Source organism: Coregonus lavaretus (assembly GCF_964263955.1).
Source record: "Coregonus lavaretus genome assembly, contig: HAP1_SCAFFOLD_610, whole genome shotgun sequence".
Lineage (NCBI taxonomy): Eukaryota > Metazoa > Chordata > Actinopteri > Salmoniformes > Salmonidae > Coregonus > Coregonus lavaretus.
In genome coordinates, this window is record NW_028157147.1 from 256,788 (window position 1) to 278,681 (window position 21,894).

A 21,894-nucleotide genomic window follows, 5' to 3' on the forward strand; every position below is an offset into this window, starting at 1 on the left:
TCAAGGATCTCTCTGTACTTTGCGCCGTTCATCTTTCCCTCAATCCTGACTAGTTTCCCAGTCCCTGCCGCTGAAAAACATCCCCACAGCATGATGCTGCCACCACCATGCTTCACCGTAGGGATGGTGCCAGGTTTCCTCCAGACGTGACGCTTAGCATTCAGGCCAAAGAGTTAAATCTTGGTTTCATCAGACCAGAGAATCTTGTTTTTCATGGTCAGATTCCTTTAGGTGCCTTTTGGCAAACTCCAAGCGGGCTGTCGTGCCATTTACTGAGGAGTAGCTTCCGTCTGGCCACTCTACCATAAAGGCCTGATTGGTGGAGTGCTGCAGAGATGGTTGTCCTTCTGGAAGGTTCTCCCATCTCCACAGAGGAACTCTGGAGCTCTGTCAGAGTGACCATCGGGTTCTTGGTTACCTCCCTGACCAAGGCCTTTCTCCCCGGATTGCTCAGTTTGGCCGGGCGGCCAGCTCTAGGAAGAGTCTTGGTGGTTCCAAACTTCTTCCATTTAAGAATGATGGAGGCCGCTGTGTTCTTGGGGACCTTCAATGCTGCAGAATTATTTTGGTACCCTTCCCCAGATCTGTGCCTCAACACAATCCTGTCTCTGAGCTCTACCGATAATTCCTTCAACCTCATGGCTTGGTTTTTGCTCTGACATGCACTGTCAACTGTGGGATCTTTTATATAGACAGGTGTGTGCCTTTCCAAATCATGTCCAATCAATTGAATTTACTTAGGGTTGACTCCAATCAAGTTGCAGAAACCTCTCAAGGATGATCAATGGAAAATTTCGAGTCTCATAGCAAAGGGTCTGAATACTTATGTAAGTAAGGTATTTCCTTTTCTTTCTTCTAAAAACCTGTTTTCACTTTGTCATTATGGGGTATTGGGTCATTATGGGGTATTGGGTCATTATGGGGTATTGGGTCATTATGGGGTGTTGGGTCATTATGGGGTGTTGGGTCATTATGGGGTGTTGGGTCATTATGGGGTGTTGGGTCATTATGGGGTGTTGGGTCATTATGGGGTATTGGGTCATTATGGGGTAATGGGTCATTATGGGGTATTGTGTGTAGATTGATGAGGATTTTTATTTATTTAATCCATTTTAGAATAAGGCTGTAACGTAACAAAATGTGGAAAAGGTCAAGGGGTCTGAATAATTTCCGAATGCACTCTATATTTAGTTATGTTAAGCGACTTGATCCTACTATAAGAAGTCTTTCTCGGCTAACACACTTGATCCTACTATAAGACGTCTTTCATGGCTAACACACTTGATCCTACTATAAGAAGTCTTTCTTGGCTAACACACTTGATCCTACTATAAGACGTCTTTCATGGCTAACACACTTGATCCTACTATAAGACGTCTTTCTTGGCTAACACACTTGATCCTACTATAAGACGTCTTTCATGGCTAACACACTTGATCCTACTATAAGAAGTCTTTCTTGGCTAACACACTTGATCCTACTATAAGAAGTCTTTCATGGCTAACACACTTGATCCTACTATAAGAAGTATTTCATGGCTAACACACTTGATCCTACTATAAGAAGTCTTTCTTGGCTAACACACTTGATCCTACTATAAGACGTCTTTCATGGCTAACACACTTGATCCTACTATAAGACGTCTTTCTTGGCTAACACACTTGATCCTACTATAAGACGTCTTTCATGGCTAACACACTTGATCCTACTATAAGAAGTCTTTCTTGGCTAACACACTTGATCCTACTATAAGACGTATTTCATGGCTAACACACTTGATCCTACTATAAGACGTCTTTCTTGGCTAACACACTTGATCCTACTATAAGACGTCTTTCATGGCTAACAGACTTGATCCTACTATAAGAAGTCTTTCATGGCTAACACACTTGATCCTACTATAAGACGTCTTTCATGGCTAACACACTTGATCCTACTATAAGAAGTATTTCTTGGCTAACACACTTGATCCTACTATAAGACGTCTTTCATGGCTAACACACTTGATCCTACTATAAGACGTCTTTCTTGGCTAAAACACTTGATCCTACTATAAGAAGTCTTTCTTGGCTAACACACTTGATCCTACTATAAGACGTCTTTCTTGGCTAACACACTTGATCCTACTATAAGACGTCTTTCATGGCTAACACACTTGATCCTACTATAAGACGTCTTTCATGGCTAACACACTTGATCCTACTATAAGACGTCTTTCATGGCTAACACACTTGATCCTACTATAAGAAGTCTTTCTTGGCTAACACATTGACTGTATCGTGCCGATGGTTCCAGGTTCCTGTCTAAACTGGCTCAGCTGTCAGTCCCAATCCAGAACCAGGAAATGACGAGTCATGCTTCCCGTCAACACCAGGAAGAGACTAGAAAGGCAGCCGTGGGCAAGAAGAGCCTCAACAAGCTGGCGGTGCGACACTGGGAAGGGGGTGTGTGTGTGTGTGTGTGTGTGTGAATATTTGCATGGTATGTGTGTGGTTATCTAGTCTTGATTCTGCTACTGTGGGTCCAGGCGGAGCTGAGGTCTGTGGTTATCTAGTCTTGATTCTGCTACTGTGGGTCCCAGGCGGAGCTGAGGTCTGTGGTGGCCTCTCTAGAACAGATGGAGGAGGACAGAGACTCTCTGGAGCGCCAGTGTTTTAACCTCAGACAACTACTGGACCAGGAGGAGGAGAGGAACCAGCAGGTGAGACAGACCAGACCTGGGTTCAGATATCTCTAATACTTCCGGTAAGACAGACCAGACCTGGGTTCAGATATCTCTAACGCCAGGGTAGTGGGTTCGATCCCAGGGACCACCCATACGTAAAAATGTATGCACACATGACTGTAAGTCGCTTTGGATAAAAGCGTCTGCTAAATGGCTTATTATTATTATTATTATTATTATTATTATTATTATTAATGTAAAAATAAATAAATAATAGCGATAATTACAGCGATTACGTTACAAATACTTTTTTGGGGGGAGTCAGCAGCCTTTAGCCTTCTCCACAGTGGGGAGAGGGAGGGAGTCAGCAGCCTTTAGCCTTCTCCACAGTGGGGAGAGGAAGGGAGTCAGCAGCCTTCTCCACAGTGGGGAGAGGGAGGGAGTCAGCAGCCTTCTCCACAGTGGGGAGAGGGAGGGAGTCAGCAGCCTTTAGCCTTCTCCACAGTGGGGAGAGGGAGGGAGTCAGCAGCCTTCTCCACAGTGGGGAGAGGGAGGGAGTCAGCAGCCTACAGCCTTCTCCACAGTGGGGAGAGGGAGGGAGTCAGCAGCCTTTAGCCTTCTCCACAGTGGGGAGAGGGAGGGAGTCAGCAGCCTTTAGCCTTCTCCACAGTGGGGAGAGGGAGGGAGTCAGCAGCCTTTAGCCTTCTCCACAGTGGGGAGAGGGAGGGAGTCAGCAGCCTTTAGCCTTCTCCACAGTGGGGAGAGGGAGGGAGTCAGCAGCCTTTAGCCTTCTCCACAGTGGGGAGAGGGAGGGAGTCAGCAGCCTTTAGCCTTCTCCACAGTGGGGAGAGGGAGGGAGTCAGCAGCCTTTAGCCTTCTCCACAGTGGGGAGAGGGAGGGAGTCAGCAGCCTTTAGCCTTCTCCACAGTGGGGAGAGGGAGGGAGTCAGCAGCCTTCTCCACAGTGGGGAGAGGGAGGGAGTCAGCAGCCTTTAGCCTTCTCCACAGTGGGGAGAGGGAGGGAGTCAGCAGCCTTCTCCACAGTGGGGAGAAGGAGGGAGTCAGCAGCCTTTAGCCTTCTCCACAGTGGGGAGAGGGAGGGAGTCAGCAGCCTTTAGCCTTCTCCACAGTGGGGAGAGGGAGGGAGTCAGCAGCCTTCTCCACAGTGGGGAGAGGGAGGGAGTCAGCAGCCTTCTCCACAGTGGGGAGAGGGAGTCAGCAGCCTTTAGCCTTCTCCGCAGTGGGGAGAGGGAGGGATTCAGCAGCCTTTAGCCTTCTCCACAGTGGGGAGAGGGAGGGAGTCAGCAGCCGTTAGCCTTCTCCACAGTGGGGAGAGGGAGGGAGTCAGCAGCCTTTAGCCTTCTCCACAGTGGGGAGAGGGAGGGAGTCAGCAGCCGTTAGCCTTCTCCACAGTGGGGAGAGGGAGGGAGTCAGCAGCCTTTAGCCTTCTCCACAGTGGGGAGAGGGAGGGAGTCAGCAGCCTTTAGCCTTCTCCACAGTGGGGAGAGGGAGGGAGTCAGCAGCCTTCTCCACAGTGGGGAGAGGGAGGGAGTCAGCAGCCTTTAGCCTTCTCCACAGTGGGGAGAGGGAGGGAGTCAGCAGCCTTCTCCACAGTGGGGAGAGGGAGGGAGTCAGCAGCCTTTAGCCTTCTCCACAGTGGGGAGAGGGAGGGAGTCAGCAGCCTTTAGCCTTCTCCACAGTGGGGAGAGGGAGGGAGTCAGCAGCCGTTAGCCTTCTCCACAGTGGGGAGAGGGAGGGAGTCAGCAGCCGCTAGCCTTCTCCACAGTGGGGAGAGGGAGGGAGTCAGCAGCCTTTAGCCTTCTCCACAGTGGGGAGAGGGAGGGAGTCAGCAGCCTTTAGCCTTCTCCACAGTGGGGAGAGGGAGGGAGTCAGCAGCCTTCTCCACAGTGGGGAGAGGGAGGGAGTCAGCAGCCTTTAGCCTTCTCCACAGTGGGGAGAGGGAGGGAGTCAGCAGCCTTTAGCCTTCTCCACAGTGGGGAGAGGGAGGGAGTCAGCAGCCTTTAGCCTTCTCCACAGTGGGGAGAGGGAGGGAGTCAGCAGCCTTTAGCCTTCTCCACAGTGGGGAGAGGGAGGGAGTCAGCAGCCTTCTCCACAGTGGGGAGAGGGAGGGAGTCAGCAGCCTTTAGCCTTCTCCACAGTGGGGAGAGGGAGGGAGGGAGTCAGCAGCCTTCTCCACAGTGGGGAGAGGGAGGGAGTCAGCAGCCTTCTCCACAGTGGGGAGAGGGAGGGAGTCAGCAGCCTTTAGCCTTCTCCACAGTGGGGAGAGGGAGGGAGTCAGCAGCCTTTAGCCTTCTCCACAGTGGGGAGAGGGAGGGAGTCAGCAGCCTTTAGCCTTCTCCACTGTGGGGAGAGGGAGGGAGTCAACAGCCTACAGCCTTCTCCACAGTGGGGAGAGGGAGGGATTCAGCAGCCGTTAGCCTTCTCCACAGTGGGGAGAGGGAGGGAGTCAGCAGACTTTAGCCTTCTCCACAGTGGGGAGAGGGAGGGAGTCAGCAGCCTTTAGCCTTCTCCACAGTGGGGAGAGGGAGGGAGTCAGCAGCCTTTAGCCTTCTCCACAGTGGGGAGAGGGAGGGAGTCAGCAGCCTTTAGCCTTCTCCACAGTGGGGAGAGGGAGGGAGTCAGCAGCCTTTAGCCTTCTCCACAGTGGGGAGAGGGAGGGAGTCAGCAGCCTTCTCCACAGTGGGGAGAGGGAGGGAGTCAGCAGCCTTTAGCCTTCTCCACAGTGGGGAGAGGGAGGGAGTCAGCAGCCTTTAGCCTTCTCCACAGTGGGGAGAGGGAGGGAGTCAGCAGCCTTTAGCCTTCTCCACAGTGGGGAGAGGGAGGGAGTCAGCAGCTGTTAGCTTTCTCCACAGTGGGGAGAGGGAGGGAGTCAGCAGCCTTTAGCCTTCTCCACAGTGGGGAGAGGGAGGGAGTCAGCAGCCTTTAGCCTTCTCCACAGTGGGGAGAGGGAGGGAGTCAGCAGCCGTTAGCCTTCTCCACAGTGGGGAGAGGGAGGGATTCAGCAGCCTTTAGCCTTCTCCACAGTGGGGAGAGGGAGGGAGTCAGCAGCCTTTAGCCTTCTCCACAGTGGGGAGAGGGAGGGAGTCAGCAGCCGTTAGCCTTCTCCACAGTGGGGAGAGGGAAGGATTCAGCAGCCGTTAGCCTTCTCCACAGTGGGGAGAGGGAGGGAGTCAGCAGCCTTCTCCACAGTGGGGAGAGGGAGGGAGTCAGCAGCCTTTAGCCTTCTCCACAGTGGGGAGAGGGAGGGAGTCAGCAGCCTTTAGCCTTCTCCACAGTGGGGAGAGGGAGGGAGTCAGCAGCCGTTAGCCTTCTCCACAGTGGGGAGAGGGAGGGAGTCAGCAGCCTTCTCCACAGTGGGGAGAGGGAGGGAGTCAGCAGCCTTCTCCACAGTGGGGAGAGGGAGGGAGTCAGCAGCCTTTAGCCTTCTCCACAGTGGGGAGAGGGAGGGAGTCAGCAGCCTTCTCCACAGTGGGGAGAGGGAGGGAGTCAGCAGCCTTCTCCACAGTGGGGAGAGGGAGGGAGTCAGCAGCCTTTAGCCTTCTCCACAGTGGGGAGAGGGAGGGAGTCAGCAGCCTTTAGCCTTCTCCACAGTGGGGAGAGGGAGGGAGTCAGCAGCCTTTAGCCTTCTCCACTGTGGGGAGAGGGAGGGAGTCAGCAGCCTACAGCCTTCTCCACAGTGGGGAGAGGGAGGGATTCAGCAGCCGTTAGCCTTCTCCACAGTGGGGAGAGGGAGGGAGTCAGCAGCCTTTAGCCTTCTCCACAGTGGGGAGAGGGAGGGAGTCAGCAGCCTTTAGCCTTCTCCACAGTGGGGAGAGGGAGGGAGTCAGCAGCCTTTAGCCTTCTCCACAGTGGGGAGAGGGAGGGAGTCAGCAGCCTTTAGCCTTCTCCACAGTGGGGAGAGGGAGGGAGTCAGCAGCCTTTAGCCTTCTCCACAGTGGGGAGAGGGAGGGAGTCAGCAGCCTTCTCCACAGTGGGGAGAGGGAGGGAGTCAGCAGCCTTTAGCCTTCTCCACAGTGGGGAGAGGGAGGGAGTCAGCAGCCTTTAGCCTTCTCCACAGTGGGGAGAGGGAGGGAGTCAGCAGCCTTTAGCCTTCTCCACAGTGGGGAGAGGGAGGGAGTCAGCAGCCGTTAGCCTTCTCCACAGTGGGGAGAGGGAGGGAGTCAGCAGCCTTTAGCCTTCTCCACAGTGGGGAGAGGGAGGGAGTCAGCAGCCGTTAGCCTTCTCCACAGTGGGGAGAGGGAGGGAGTCAGCAGCCTTTAGCCTTCTCCACAGTGGGGAGAGGGAGGGAGTCAGCAGCCTTTAGCCTTCTCCACAGTGGGGAGAGGGAGGGAGTCAGCAGCCTTTAGCCTTCTCCACAGTGGGGAGAGGGAGGGATTCAGCAGCCTTTAGCCTTCTCCACAGTGGGGAGAGGGAGGGAGTCAGCAGCCTTTAGCCTTCTCCACAGTGGGGAGAGGGAGGGAGTCAGCAGCCGTTAGCCTTCTCCACAGTGGGGAGAGGGAGGGATTCAGCAGCCGTTAGCCTTCTCCACAGTGGGGAGAGGGAGGGAGTCAGCAGCCTTCTCCACAGTGGGGAGAGGGAGGGAGTCAGCAGCCTTTAGCCTTCTCCACAGTGGGGAGAGGGAGGGAGTCAGCAGCCTTTAGCCTTCTCCACAGTGGGGAGAGGGAGGGAGTCAGCAGCCGTTAGCCTTCTCCACAGTGGGGAGAGGGAGGGAGTCAGCAGCCTTCTCCACAGTGGGGAGAGGGAGGGAGTCAGCAGCCTTCTCCACAGTGGGGAGAGGGAGGGAGTCAGCAGCCTTTAGCCTTCTCCACAGTGGGGAGAGGGAGGGAGTCAGCAGCCTTCTCCACAGTGGGGAGAGGGAGGGAGTCAGCAGCCTTTAGCCTTCTCCACAGTGGGGAGAGGGAGGGAGTCAGCAGCCATTAGCCTTCTCCACAGTGGGGAGAGGGAGGGAGTCAGCAGCCGTTAGCCTTCTCCACAGTGGGGAGAGGGAGGGAGTCAGCAGCCTTTAGCCTTCTCCACAGTGGGGAGAGGGAGGGAGTCAGCAGCCTTTAGCCTTCTCCACAGTGGGGAGAGGGAGGGAGTCAGCAGCCTTCTCCACAGTGGGGAGAGGGAGGGAGTCAGCAGCCTTTAGCCTTCTCCACAGTGGGGAGAGGGAGGGAGTCAGCAGCCTTCTCCACAGTGGGGAGAGGGAGGGAGTCAGCAGCCTTCTCCACAGTGGGGAGAGGGAGGGAGTCAGCAGCCTTCTCCACAGTGGGGAGAGGGAGGGAGTCAGCAGCCTTTAGCCTTCTCCACAGTGGGTGAGAGGGAGGGAGTCAGCAGGGCCTGGCAGATACTTTCATAGTAGGAATCAACATAATGTATAGTCTATTACTGAGTTAATGTCTTTAGAACAATCTACATTTTTAAATTTTTTAAATTTTAGTCATTTAGCAGACGCTCTTGTCCAGAGCGACTTACAGTTAGTGAGTGCATACATATAAATTTTTGTTCATACTGGCCCCCCGTGGGAAACCGAGTGGTGCAGCGGTCTAAGGCACTGCATCTCAGTGCTTGAGGCGTCACTACAGACCCCCTGGTTCGATTCCAGGCTGTATCACAACCGGCCCGTGATTGGGAGTCCCATAGGGCGGCGCACAATTGGCCCAGCGTCGTCCGGGTTTGGCCGGTGTAGGCCGTCATTGTAAATAAGAATTTGTTCTTAACTGACTTGCCTGGTTAAATAAAATAAACCCTGCCGTTGCAAACGCCATGCTCTACCAACTGAGCTACACGGGAATCTAGAGGAACTCTGTGTAGCAACATAACTGAACATTACAGATGGAAGCAAAATACTTCGGTAAGAAGAAGACGTTGTCTGGAATTGGTTTTGTAATAGAATGATGACAAAATAGGAACTAAGCCCATATTTGGGTATCTGGTTCTTTCATTGACAGGAAGCTTCCTCCTTGATGGGGATCAAGTCCTCAGTGGCATTCTAAATAGGACCCTATTAACTAAATAGTGTAATATTGTGACCGGGAGCTAAAGGTAATGCACTATATAGGGAATAGGGAGCTAAAGGTAATGCACTATATAGGGAATAGGGAGCTAAAGGTAATGCACTATATAGGGAATAGTCTAGGGAGCTAAAGGTAATGCACTATATAGGGAATAGGGAGCTAAAGGTAATGCACTATATAGGGAATAGTCTAGGGAGCTAAAGGTAATGCACTATATAGGGAATAGGGAGCTAAAGGTAATGCACTATATAGGGAATAGGGAGCTAAAGGTAATGCACTATATAGGGAATAGTCTAGGGAGCTAAAGGTAATGCACTAAATAGGGAATAGGGAGCTAAAGGTAATGCACTATATAGGGAATAGGGAGCTAAAGGTAATGCACTATATAGGGAATATGGAGCTAAAGGTAATGCACTATATAGGGAATAGGGAGCTAAAGGTAATGCACTATATAGGGAATAGGGAGCTAAAGGTAATGCACTATATAGGGAATAGTCTAGGGAGCTAAAGGTAATGCACTATATAGGGAATAGTCTAGGGAGCTAAAGGTAATGCACTATATAGGGAATAGTCTAGGGAGCTAAAGGTAATGCACTATATAGGGAATAGTCTAGGGAGCTAAAGGTAATGCACTATATAGGGAATAGTCTAGGGAGCTAAAGGTAATGCACTATATAGGGAATAGTCTAGGGAGCTAAAGGTAATGCACTATATAGGGAATAGTCTAGGGAGCTAAAGGTAATGCACTATATAGGGAATAGTCTAGGGAGCTAAAGGTAATGCACTAAATAGGGAATAGTCTAGGGAGCTAAAGGTAATGCACTATATAGGGAATAGGGAGCTAAAGGTAATGCACTATATAGGGAATAGGGAGCTAAAGGTAATGCACTATATAGGGAATAGGGAGCTAAAGGTAATGCACTATATAGGGAATAGTCTAGGGAGCTAAAGGTAATGCACTATATAGGGAATAGGGAGCTAAAGGTAATGCACTATATAGGGAATAGGGAGCTAAAGGTAATGCACTATATAGGGAATAGGGAGCTAAAGGTAATGCACTATATAGGGAATAGTCTAGGGAGCTAAAGGTAATGCACTATATAGGGAATAGGGAGCTAAAGGTAATGCACTATATAGGGAATAGTCTAGGGAGCTAAAGGTAATGCACTATATAGGGAATAGGGAGCTAAAGGTAATGCACTATATAGGGAATAGTCTAGGGAGCTAAAGGTAATGCACTATATAGGGAATAGTCTAGGGAGCTAAAGGTAATGCACTATATAGGGAATAGGGAGCTAAAGGTAATGCACTATATAGGGAATAGGGAGCTAAAGGTAATGCACTATATAGGGAATAGTCTAGGGAGCTAAAGGTAATGCACTATATAGGGAATAGTCTAGGGAGCTAAAGGTAATGCACTATATAGGGAATAGTCTAGGGAGCTAAAGGTAATGCACTATATAGGGAATAGTCTAGGAAGATAAAGGTAATGCACTATATAGGGAATAGTCTAGGGAGCTAAAGGTAATGCACTATATAGGGAATAGTCTAGGGAGCTAAAGGTAATGCACTATATAGGGAGCTAAAGGTAATGCACTATATAGGGAATAGTCTAGGGAGCTAAAGGTAATGCACTATATAGGGAGCTAAAGGTAATGCACTATATAGGGAGCTAAAGGTAATGCACTATATAGGGAGCTAAAGGTAATGCACCATATAGGGAATAGGGAGCTAAAGGTAATGCACTATATAGGGAATAGTCTAGGGAGCTAAAGGTAATGCACTATATAGGGAATAGGGAGCTAAAGGTAATGCACTATATAGGGAATAGTCTAGGGAGCTAAAGGTAATGCACTATATAGGGAATAGGGAGCTAAAGGTAATGCACTATATAGGGAATAGTCTAGGGAGCTAAAGGTAATGCACTATATAGGGAATAGGGAGCTAAAGGTAATGCACTATATAGGGAATAGGGAGCTAAAGGTAATGCACTATATAGGGAATAGTCTAGGGAGCTAAAGGAAATGCACTATATAGGGAATAGTCTAGGGAGCTAAAGGTAATGCACTATATAGGGAATAGTGAGCTAAAGGTAATGCACTATATAGGGAATAGTCTAGTCAAAGCTCATTTGAGATGCAGCCTGTGTGTTCTTCTGTTTATGGCTCCTCCTCTCTCCTCCTCCTCTCCTCCTCCCCTCCTCTCCTCCTCTCTCCTCCTCCTCTCCTCCTCCCCTCTCCTCTCCTCTCTATGTTGTCTTAGATCCTCCAGTTGTCAGAACAAGGAGTCCTTCGTCTCCCCACTGTGCCTCAGCGTAAAGACAGACCCTTACAGGTTAACTCTCCTCCTCTCCTCTCCTCTCCTCTCCTCTCCTCTCCTCTCCTCAGCGTAAAGACAGACCCTTACAGGTTAAGAAGCTGTAACACACACACAGGTTCCCAATGCATTCTGGGAACCATAAACAATAGTCTCTTCAGTCACAGACACAGGTTTTCATAGCAGTGGTTTATTCTGGAAGTGATTGTGATCTCAGTTTTCTGTAGAAGAGGATGTGGTCAGACACATTTTATATTTAGTTCTTAAAATCTAATCCATTCTATACTAGGAGACCAGGAAGGTCACAGCAGAGTTAATACATTCTATACTAGGAGACCAGGAAGGTCACAGCAGAGTTAATACATTCTATACTAGGAGACCAGGAAGGTCACAGCAGAGTTAATACATTCTATACTAGGAGACCAGGAAGGTCACAGCAGAGTTAATACATTCTATACTAGGAGACCAGGAAGGTCACAGCAGAGTTAATACATTCTATACTAGGAGACCAGGAAGGTCACAGCAGAGTTAATACATTCTATACTAGGAGACCAGGAAGGTCACAGCAGAGTTAATACATTCTATACTAGGAGACCAGGAAGGTCACAGCAGAGTTAATACATTCTATACTAGGAGACCAGGAAGGTCACAGCAGATCTAATACATTCTATACTAGGAGACCAGGAAGGTCACAGCAGATCTAATCCATTCTATACTAGGAGACCAGGAAGGTCACAGCAGAGTTAATCCATTCTATACTAGGAGACCAGGAAGGTCACAGCAGAGTTAATACATTCTATACTAGGAGACCAGGAAGGTCACAGCAGATCTAATCCATTCTATACTAGGAGACCAGGAAGGTCACAGCAGATCTAATCCATTCTATACTAGGAGACCAGGAAGGTCACAGCAGAGCTAATCCATTCTATACTAGGAGACCAGGAAGGTCACAGCAGAGTTAATACATTCTATACTAGGAGACCAGGAAGGTCACAGCAGAGCTAATCCATTCTATACTAGGAGACCAGGAAGGTCACAGCAGAGTTAATCCATTCTATACTAGGAGACCAGGAAGGTCACAGCAGAGTTAATACATTCTATACTAGGAGACCAGGAAGGTCACAGCAGAGTTAATCCATTCTATACTAGGAGACCAGGAAGGTCACAGCAGAGCTAATCCATTCTATACTAGGAGACCAGGAAGGTCACAGCAGAGTTAATCCATTCTATACTAGGAGACCAGGAAGGTCACAGCAGAGTTAATACATTCTATACTAGGAAACCAGGAAGGTCACAGCAGAGTTAATCCATTCTATACTAGGAGACCAGGAAGGTCACAGCAGAGTTAATACATTCTATACTAGGAGACCAGGAAGTTCACAGCAGAGTTAATCCATTCTATACTAGGAGACCAGGAAGATCACAGCAGAGCTAATACATTCTATACTAGGAGACCAGGAAGGTCACAGCAGAGTTAATACATTCTATACTAGGAGACCAGGAAGGTCACAGCAGAGCTAATACATTCTATACTAGGAGACCAGGAAGGTCACAGCAGAGTTAATCCATTCTATACTAGGAGACCAGGAAGGTCCCAGCATAGCTAATCCATTCTATACTAGGAGACCAGGAAGGTCACAGCAGAGTTAATACATTCTATACTAGGAGACCAGGAAGGTCACAGCAGAGTTAATACATTCTATACTAGGAGACCAGGAAGTTCACAGCAGAGTTAATCCATTCTATACTAGGAGACCAGGAAGATCACAGCAGAGCTAATACATTCTATACTAGGAGACCAGGAAGGTCACAGCAGAGTTAATACATTCTATACTAGGAGACCAGGAAGGTCACAGCAGAGCTAATACATTCTATACTAGGAGACCAGGAAGGTCACAGCAGAGTTAATACATTCTATACTAGGAGACCAGGAAGGTCACAGCAGAGTTAATACATTCTATACTAGGAGACCAGGAAGGTCACAGCAGAGCTAATACATTCTATACTAGGAGACCAGGAAGGTCACAGCAGAGCTAATCCATTCTATACTAGGAGACCAGGAAGGTCACAGCAGAGTTAATCCATTCTATACTAGGAGACCAGGAAGGTCACAGCAGAGTTAATACATTCTATACTAGGAGACCAGGAAGGTCACAGCAGAGTTCATCCATTCTATACATTCCATTTCTGTCTGATCTGTAATACATTCTGTTGTAGACATTTCTGTCTGATCTGCAATACATTCAATATTTTACATTTTATATAAATCTGCAACACACTTTACAATACATTTACAATACATTTATTTTTGGTAATAGGAGATTCTATACAGTGTAGTTCTGTCTGATCTCCAACGCTCTTTCAGGGAAGATAGTTTTTATAGTCAAGAGGTCTCAGAATAACCTGGAGTTTTATGACATGTACATGTCATTTAAAAAAAGGGAAATCTTGAAGGAGAAACAGTTTGGCCACTACTGAACAAATTAATCTTAACATTTTAATTAGTGGTTTTTCCGACCGTCCTCTCCCCCTTTAGGAGCAGATGCTGCGTCTGGTTCCTAGCGGAGACTCCATCACCACGAGACTCCATCACCTAGCCAAGACCCTCCAGACATCCGGGCCGGTCCAGGATGCCAAGAATCTACTGGAACTTGCCTACAGACACGCTGACCACCTGATCACTCCGCCTACAGCTGTCAGCCAATAGCAAGGCTCCATCCACCCTGGTTCACCAATAGCAGGACTCCATTAGCCATATATTTAAATGACCATATATTAGGCATTTTTTTTATATGGCTCTGCATGGACCACCTGACTTTAATAGCGACATAGTTAACATTGTATACTGCTTTGGGAGTTGCCCTATTTGTACATATGTAAGTGTTGTCCATGGTTTCCTCTTTTAGCAGTAGATGATAATGTTTTGCGGATTAAAAACCTGAAGAAGTATTTTTTGTGTTGGAATGTTTTTGATCAGTTCCTAAGATAATGCCAATAGTTCTAATAATGCATGAAGTCCAAACAGGGCTGAAGTAAGCCCATCACCCAGCTGAAGATAATGCCAATAGTTCTAATAATGCATGAAGTCCAAACAGGGCTGAAGTAAGCCCGTCACCCAGCTGAAGATAATGCCTATAGTTCTAATAATGCATGAAGTCCAAAGTAAGCCCGTCACCCAGCTGAAGATAATGCCAATAGTTCTAATAATGCATGAAGTCCAAACAGGGCTGAAGTAAGCCCGTCACCCAGCAGAAGATAATGCCTATAGTTCTAATAATGCATGAAGTCCAAAGTAAGCCCGTCACTAAGCTGAAGATAATGCCTATAGTTCTAATAATGCATGAAGTCCAAACAGGGCTGAAGTAAGCCCGTCACCCAGCTGAAGATAATGCCTATAGTAAGCCTGTACGTGTCATCCAGAATGGGTCTGTAACGTCTGAACGCATGTAGGCCAGCCAATCACAGTCAGCTAGTAGCGCTTCAGTAATCCCCAGTGGAGCTATACAGTCAGCAGTAATCCACAGTGGAGCTATACAGTCAGCAGTAATCCACAGTGGAGCTATACAGTCAGCAGTAATCCCCAGTGGAGCTATACAGTCAGCAGTAATCCCCAGTGGAGCTATACAGTCAGCAGTAATCCACAGTGGAGCTATACAGTCAGCAGTAATCCACAGTGGAGCTATACAGTCAGCTAGTAATCCCCAGTGGAGCTATACAGTCAGCAGTAATCCCCAGTGGAGCTATACAGTCAGCAGTAATCCCCAGTGGAGCGATACAGTCAGCTAGTAATCCACAGTGGAGCTATACAGTCAGCAGTAATCCCCAGGGGAGCTATACAGTCAGCAGTAATCCACAGTGGAGCTATACAGTCAGCAGTAATCCACAGTGGAGCTATACAGTCAGCAGTAATCCACAGTGGAGCTATACAGTCAGCAGTAATCCACAGTGGAGCTAAACAGTCAGCAGTAATCCCCAGTGGAGCTATACAGTCAGCAGTAATCCCCAGTGGAGCTATACATTCAGCAGTAATCCACAGTGGAGCTATACAGTCAGCAGTAATCCACAGTGGAGCTAAACAGTCAGCAGTAATCCCCAGTGGAGCTATACATTCAGCAGTAATCCACAGTGGAGCTATACAGTCAGCAGTAATCCACAGTGGAGCTATACAGTCAGCAGTAATCCACAGTGGAGCTATACAGTCAGCAGTAATCCCCAGTGGAACGATACAGTCAGCAGTAATCCACAGTGGAGCTATACAGTCAGCAGTAATCCACAGTGGAGCTATACGGTCAGCAGTAATCCCCAGTGGAGCTAAACAGTCAGCAGTAATCCACAGTGGAGCTATACAGTCAGCAGTAATCCACAGTGGAGCTATACAGTCAGCAGTAATCCCCAGTGGAGCTATACAGTCAGCAGTAATCCCCAGTGGAGCTATACAGTCAGCAGTAATCCACAGTGGAGCTATACAGTCAGCAGTAATCCACAGTGGAGCTATACAGTCAGCAGTAATCCCCAGTGGAACGATACAGTCAGCAGTAATCCACAGTGGAGCTATACAGTCAGCAGTAATCCCCAGTGGAACGATACAGTCAGCAGTAATCCCCAGTGGAGCTATACAGTCAGCAGTAATCCACAGTGGAGCTATACAGTCAGCTAGTAACGCAGCAGGGTCCCTAACAGGACTGCGGAGCACTAGATCTGGTAGTCTCCCCTATGTAGGGTCCCTAACAGGGCTTTTTAGGGAACTAGATCTGCGAATCCCCCCTCCGTAGGGTCCGTCTACTCCTGGAGTCAGACAAGTCGTCGTTGAAGACCCTCTCGATGGTGGAGGGCAGCGAGGCGCGGACGGTGCGCCCCAGGCCTCGGGCAGCGAACACGTAGAGGACAGGGTTCAGGGAGCTCTTCAGATACACCAGGAACAGAGAGACGTACGCCCCCGTGAACGACGCCCGGTACAGCCCCGCCCGGTCATCCCGCCCTGCCGCCAGCGCCCGCAGGAAGCGGCAGGTGAAGTAGGGCACCCAGCAGGAGAGGAAGAGGAGCATGGTGAGGAAGAGGAGCCGGTACAGCCTGGTCATCTGTCTCGCAGTCGCTGAGGATGAAGAGGTTGGTCTGGCGTCCCCTGCCTGCCTGGCGGTCCACAGCACGGCTATGTTACTCACCAGGAACACCGTTAAAGGCAGGAGGAACCCAGCGACCGTCTCCGTCAGAAACAGCCCAGCGCTGTACCCAATGCTCTCCAGACACTGGGTGGTACCGTTGAGCTCCAGCAGGGCTGCGCTGTGGAGGTAGGGGACGGCGAGGGCAGCAGCCAGCCCCCAGAGGACACCACACACCAGGGGAACAGCCCAGCGAGGACGCTTCAGACTGGACCAGACAGGCCTGAGGAGACACAGACATCTCTCCACAGCCACGGCACACAGTAGGAAGGCTGCAGCGTACAGCCCCAGGCCCCTCAGGAATATCACCAGGCGGCAGGCCAGTTCCCCCAGGGGCCAGCTGCAGCCGTGGGCCAGGTACGCCAGCATCAGAGGGGTGCGGAGGAGGAGAACCAGGTCAGCCAACGCCAGGTTCACCACGTAGACGCGGAAGCTGCTGGCGCCGCGCGTCTCTCCCTCGCCCACGCTGCCACGCCTCATCAGGCGGCCACGCCCACGCCAGGCCAACGCCCACACCACTAGGCCGTTCAAGGTCACGCCCACCTGGGGACAGACAAGAAGAGGAAGTGATGTCATAAACCAGCAGACACTGCAGGAACCTCGAGGACTGAAGCTATGCCAGGTGTGAATGGTGTAACGCACCTGATTCAACATGGCATGGTCTTGTTCCAGCCCAGCACTAACGCACCTGATTCAACACGGCATGGTCTTGTTCCAGCCCAGCACTAACACACCTGATTCAACATGGCATGGTCTTGTTCCAGCCCAGCACTAACGCACCTGATTCAACATGGCATGGTCTTGTTCCAGCCCAGCACTAACACACCTGATTCAACATGGCATGGTCTTGTTCCAGCCCAGCACTAACACACCTGATTCAACATGGCATGGTCTTGTTCCAGCCCAGCACTAACACACCTGATTCAACATGGCATGGTCTTGTTCCAGCCCAGCACTAACGCACCTGATTCAACATGGCATGGTCTTGTTCCAGCCCAGCACTAACGCACCTGATTCAACATGGCATGGTCTTGTTCCAGCCCAGCACTAACACACCTGATTCAACACGGCATGGTCTTGTTCCAGCCCAGCACTAACACACCTGATTCAACATGGCATGGTCTTGTTCCAGCCCAGCACTAACGCACCTGATTCAACATGGCATGGTCTTGTTCCAGCCCAGCACTAACGCACCTGATTCAACACAGCATGGTCTTGTTCCAGCCCAGCACTAACGCACCTGATTCAACATGGCATGGTCTTGTTCCAGCCCAGCACTAACGCACCTGATTCAACATGGCATGGTCTTGTTCCAGCCCAGCACTAACGCACCTGATTCAACATGGCATGGTCTTGTTCCAGCCCAGCACTAACGCACCTGATTCAACATGGCATGGTCTTGTTCCAGCCCAGCACTAACGCACCTGATTCAACACGGCATGGTCTTGTTCCAGCCCAGCACTAACGCACCTGATTCAACACGGCATGGTCTTGTTCCAGCCCAGCACTAACGCACCTGATTCAACATGGCATGGTCTTGTTCCAGCCCAGCACTAACACACCTGATTCAACACGGCATGGTCTTGTTCCAGCCCAGCACTAACACACCTGATTCAACATGGCATGGTCTTGTTCCAGCCCAGCACTAACGCACCTGATTCAACACGGCATGGTCTTGTTCCAGCCCAGCACTAACACACCTGATTCAACATGGCATGGTCTTGTTCCAGCCCAGCACTAACACACCTGATTCAACATGGCATGGTCTTGTTCCAGCCCAGCACTAACACACCTGATTCAACATGGCATGGTCTTGTTCCAGCCCAGCACTAACACACCTGATTCAACATGGCATGGTCTTGTTCCAGCCCAGCACTAACGCACCTGATTCAACATGGCATGGTCTTGTTCCAGCCCAGCACTAACACACCTGATTCAACACAGCATGGTCTTTGATTGAAGCCAATTGAATCAAGTGTGCCGGAACGAAAACCTGCACGGCAGTACCTGGACTGAAGTAGACTGAGCTAGAATTAGTCTCTAGACTAGAGACTCACCAGGAAGATGACTATGGTGAGCAGCATCTGAGCGATGCGGCCCGTCTCTGCCTGCCAGGTGCCGGTGCAGCCCAGTCCTTCACCGGGTCCTGCTGGGCTGGGAGAGGGCCGGGTCAGGAACCACTGGCTGGTGTTCACAAGGTTCATATTGGCTCAGATAGGAAGATATGGACCTGGAGGCTGCTGTGAGGAGACCTATGGAGACAGACAGTGTGGAGATATATGTTAACTAGACCACAGTGAGGAGACCTATGGAGATATATGTTAACTAGACCACAGTGAGGAGACCTATGGAGATATATGTTAACTAGACCACAGTGAGGAGACCTATGGAGATATATGTTAACTAGACCACAGTGAGGAGACCTATGGAGATATATGTTAACTAGACCACAGTGAGGAGACCTATGGTGATATATGTTAACTAGACCACAGTGAGGAGACCTATGGAGACAGTGTGGAGATATACACTGCTCAAAAAAATAAAGGGAACACTTAAACAACACAATGTAACTCCAAGTCAATCACACTTCTGTGAAATCAAACTGTCCACTTAGGAAGCAACACTGATTGACAATAAATTTCACATGCTGTTATGCAAATGGTATAGACAACAGTTGGAAATTATAGGCAATTAGCAAGACACCCCCAATAAAGGACTGGTTTTGCAGGTGGTGACCACAGACCACTTCTCAGTTCCTATGCTTCCTGGCTGATGTTTTGGTCACTTTTGAATGCTGGCGGTGCTTTCACGCTAGTGGTAGCATGAGACGGAGTCTACAACCCACACAAGTGGCTCAGGTAGTGCAGCTCATCCAGGATGGCACATCAATGCGAGCTGTGGCAAGAAGGTTTGCTGTGTCTGTCAGCGTAGTGTCCAGAGCATGGAGGCGCTACCAGGAGACAGGCCAGTACATCAGGAGACGTGGAGGAGGCCGTAGGAGGCCAACAACCCAGCAGCAGGACTGCTACCTCCGCCTTTGTGCAAGGAGGAGCAGGAGGAGCACTGCCAGAGCCCTGCAAAATGACCTCCAGCAGGCCACAAATGTGCATGTGTCTGCTCAAACGGTCAGAAACAGACTCCATGAGGGTGGTATGAGGGCCCGACGTCCACAGGTGGGGGTTGTGCTTACAGCCCAACACAGTGCAGGACGTTTGGCATTTGCCAGAGAACACCAAGATTGGCAAATTCGCCACTGGCGCCCTGTGCTCTTCACAGATGAAAGCAGGTTCACACTGAGCACATGTGACAGACGTGACAGAGTCTGGAGATGCCGTGGAGAACGTTCTGCTGCCTGCAACATCCTCCAGCATGACCGGTTTGGCGGTGGGTCAGTCATGGTGTGGGGTGGCATTTCTTTGGGGGCTGCACAGCCCTCCATGTGCTCGCCAGAGGTAGCCTGACTGCCATTAGGTACCGAGATGAGATCCTCAGACCCCTTGTGAGACCATATGCTGGTGCGGTTGGCCCTGGGTTCCTCCTAATGCAAGACAATGCTAGACCTCATGTGGCTGGAGTGTGTCAGCAGTTCCTGCAAGAGGAAGGCATTGATGCCATGGACTGGCCCGCCCGTTCCCCAGACCTGAATCCAATTGAGCACATCTGGGACATCATGTCTCGCTCCATCCATCAACGCCACGTTGCACCACAGACTGTCCAGGAGTTGGCGGATGCTTTAGTCCAAGTCTGGGAGGAGATCCCTCAGGAGACCATCCGCCACCTCATCAGGAGCATGCCCAGGCGTTGTAGGGAGGTCATACGGGCACGTGGAGGCCACACACACTACTGAGCCTCATTTTGACTTGTTTTAAGGACATTACATCAAAGTTGGATCAGCCTGTAGTGTGGTTTTCCACTTTAATTTTGAGTGGTGACTCCAAATCCAGACCTCCATGGGTTGATAAATTTGATTTCCATTGATCATTTTTGTGTGATTTTGTTGTCAGCACATTCAACTATGTAAAGAAAAAAAGTATTTAATAAGATTATTTCATTCATTCAGATCTAGGATGTGTTGTTTAAGTGTTCCCTTTATTTTTTTGAGCAGTGTATATCTCCATACTGTGAGGAGACCTATGGAGACAGACAGTGTGGAGATATATGTTAACTAGACCACAGGAAGGAGACCCACAGTGTGGAGCTACATGTTAGCTAGACCGCACTATGGTGTAACATTGTATACATTTTAGTCATTTAGCAGACGCTCTTATCCAGAGCGACTTACAGGAGCAATTAGGGTTAAGTGCCTTGCTTGAGGGCACATCAACAGATTTTTCACCTAGTTGGCTCGGGGGATTAGAACCAGCGACCTTTCGGTTACTGGCACAACGCTCTTAACCACTAAGCTACCTGCCGACACACGTCACCCTGTCACTGTTGTGTGACTGACAGCCTGTGGGACTGGTTTTACCGTCTAATCCAACTTGTCCAGAGTCTGGCTAACACATCTTTCTGTTACTGCGGTGAAACGGACGGGCGCTGACGCATTTTATATACATTTCATAAATATTACTCAGAGGGACGGTTTCCCCAAACACAGGTTAAGCCTCTTCATGTAGAATTGCCATTGAAAAGGGGGGTTTCGTTCAGGAATAGGCTTTAATCTGGGTCTGAGAAACCTGTCCAGAGAGTGTTGTATCAGTAAAAATCACATGCTTTCTGCTACATTTATGCTCTGGCTAGAGTATTGTGGAGGAGTGAGTGAGTCAGGGATGTGTTGGGTGAAAGGAATGAGGACCATCCCACCCTGAAGCCATCACCAAAAAGTGCAACCTCACCAAAACCTGAGTTCAATACTGTTCTCCATCACACCTAGTTTCACCCCTACACTCTCTCTCTCTGGACATGGCCACACACATCAGACAATATTGTCCTACACACACACACACAAGGTGACATTTGTTGTTGAATTCACAGTTAGTTGACAACTCAACCAAATGTAAATCATAACTAGACGTTGAACTTGATGTCTGTGCCCAGTGGGACGTCTCTCTCTCTCTCTCTCTCTCTCTCTCTGGGCCTGTCCATGCTTATCTGACGTGCCTCGCTGCCTTCCTAAGGAATGACTCAATTACAACACACCCTGAACCCCCCTCCAACACACCCTCGCCCCCCCCCCCTTGACTTGCAACACACCTTGACTTGCATGCCTCCGGGTCTACCTCCAGCGCAACGGGAACACTGACTTCTGCCAACTTACTGTGACTGTGTGTCCTGATAACTTATCAGTTTGACTGACCGCCGCCGAGAGCCATGGCCTTTTACAAAGACTATATAGAAAGATTTCCATTTCAGAAATAGATGTGCTATTTACATTTTTGTGATAAAATTTGTGATAATTTTGATAGATCAGTATGAAAGTTAGTGAAGGTTTGACTCACCTGCCTCTGCGTCTGTCGGTCGCCCTGTGCTTCTGAGATCCGGAGAGAGTGAGATCGGAGAGAGGAAGGCGTGGCTAGCCTTTATTGATGCAATCTCTTGAGAAGGTAGCTAGAGGCTGTGGTGTGTGGTTCCTCTTTACTCTCTGAACGCAACACTATGTGGAGGATCATTACACAGCCCTGCTGATGCTATCCTTTCTGACGTCTACCAACAGGAAGGATCAGGGTGGAGGATTTACCATCAGATGCAGTATGATACTTATATAGGAAGGATCAGTGTGGAGTATTTACCATCAGATA

General features: G+C 49.6%; 2 protein-coding genes across 4 annotated transcripts in view; one reads left to right on the top strand and one right to left on the bottom strand.

Annotated features, from left to right (window-relative positions):
• LOC311125768 (centromere protein Q-like) overlaps positions 1-13,945 on the top strand; it is an 18,044-nt gene extending 4,099 nt beyond the window's left edge. For 2 of the 3 annotated variants that reach the window (XM_084199799.1, XM_084199800.1), the window contains exons 5-8: positions 2,296-2,425; positions 2,582-2,701; positions 10,944-11,015; positions 13,534-13,945. In XM_084199799.1, the coding sequence (XP_084055925.1) occupies positions 2,296-2,425; positions 2,582-2,701; positions 10,944-11,015; positions 13,534-13,704 (493 nt within the window). In that variant the 3' untranslated portion in view covers positions 13,705-13,945. The remainder of the gene's footprint in view (positions 1-2,295; positions 2,426-2,581; positions 2,702-10,943; positions 11,016-13,533) is intronic. The other variant, XM_084199801.1, reaches the window with a different exon arrangement.
• On the bottom strand, positions 13,286-21,628 carry LOC311125767 (C5a anaphylatoxin chemotactic receptor 1-like). The gene is made up of 3 exons (XM_084199798.1): positions 21,595-21,628; positions 18,214-18,408; positions 13,286-16,699 (listed from the first exon to the last, which is right to left on the bottom strand). Exons 2-3 carry the CDS (start codon positions 18,358-18,360, stop codon positions 15,743-15,745), a joined length of 1,104 nt encoding a protein of 367 aa, XP_084055924.1. The 5' UTR covers positions 18,361-18,408; positions 21,595-21,628; the 3' UTR covers positions 13,286-15,742.
• Positions 21,629-21,894: the final 266 nt, after the last annotated feature.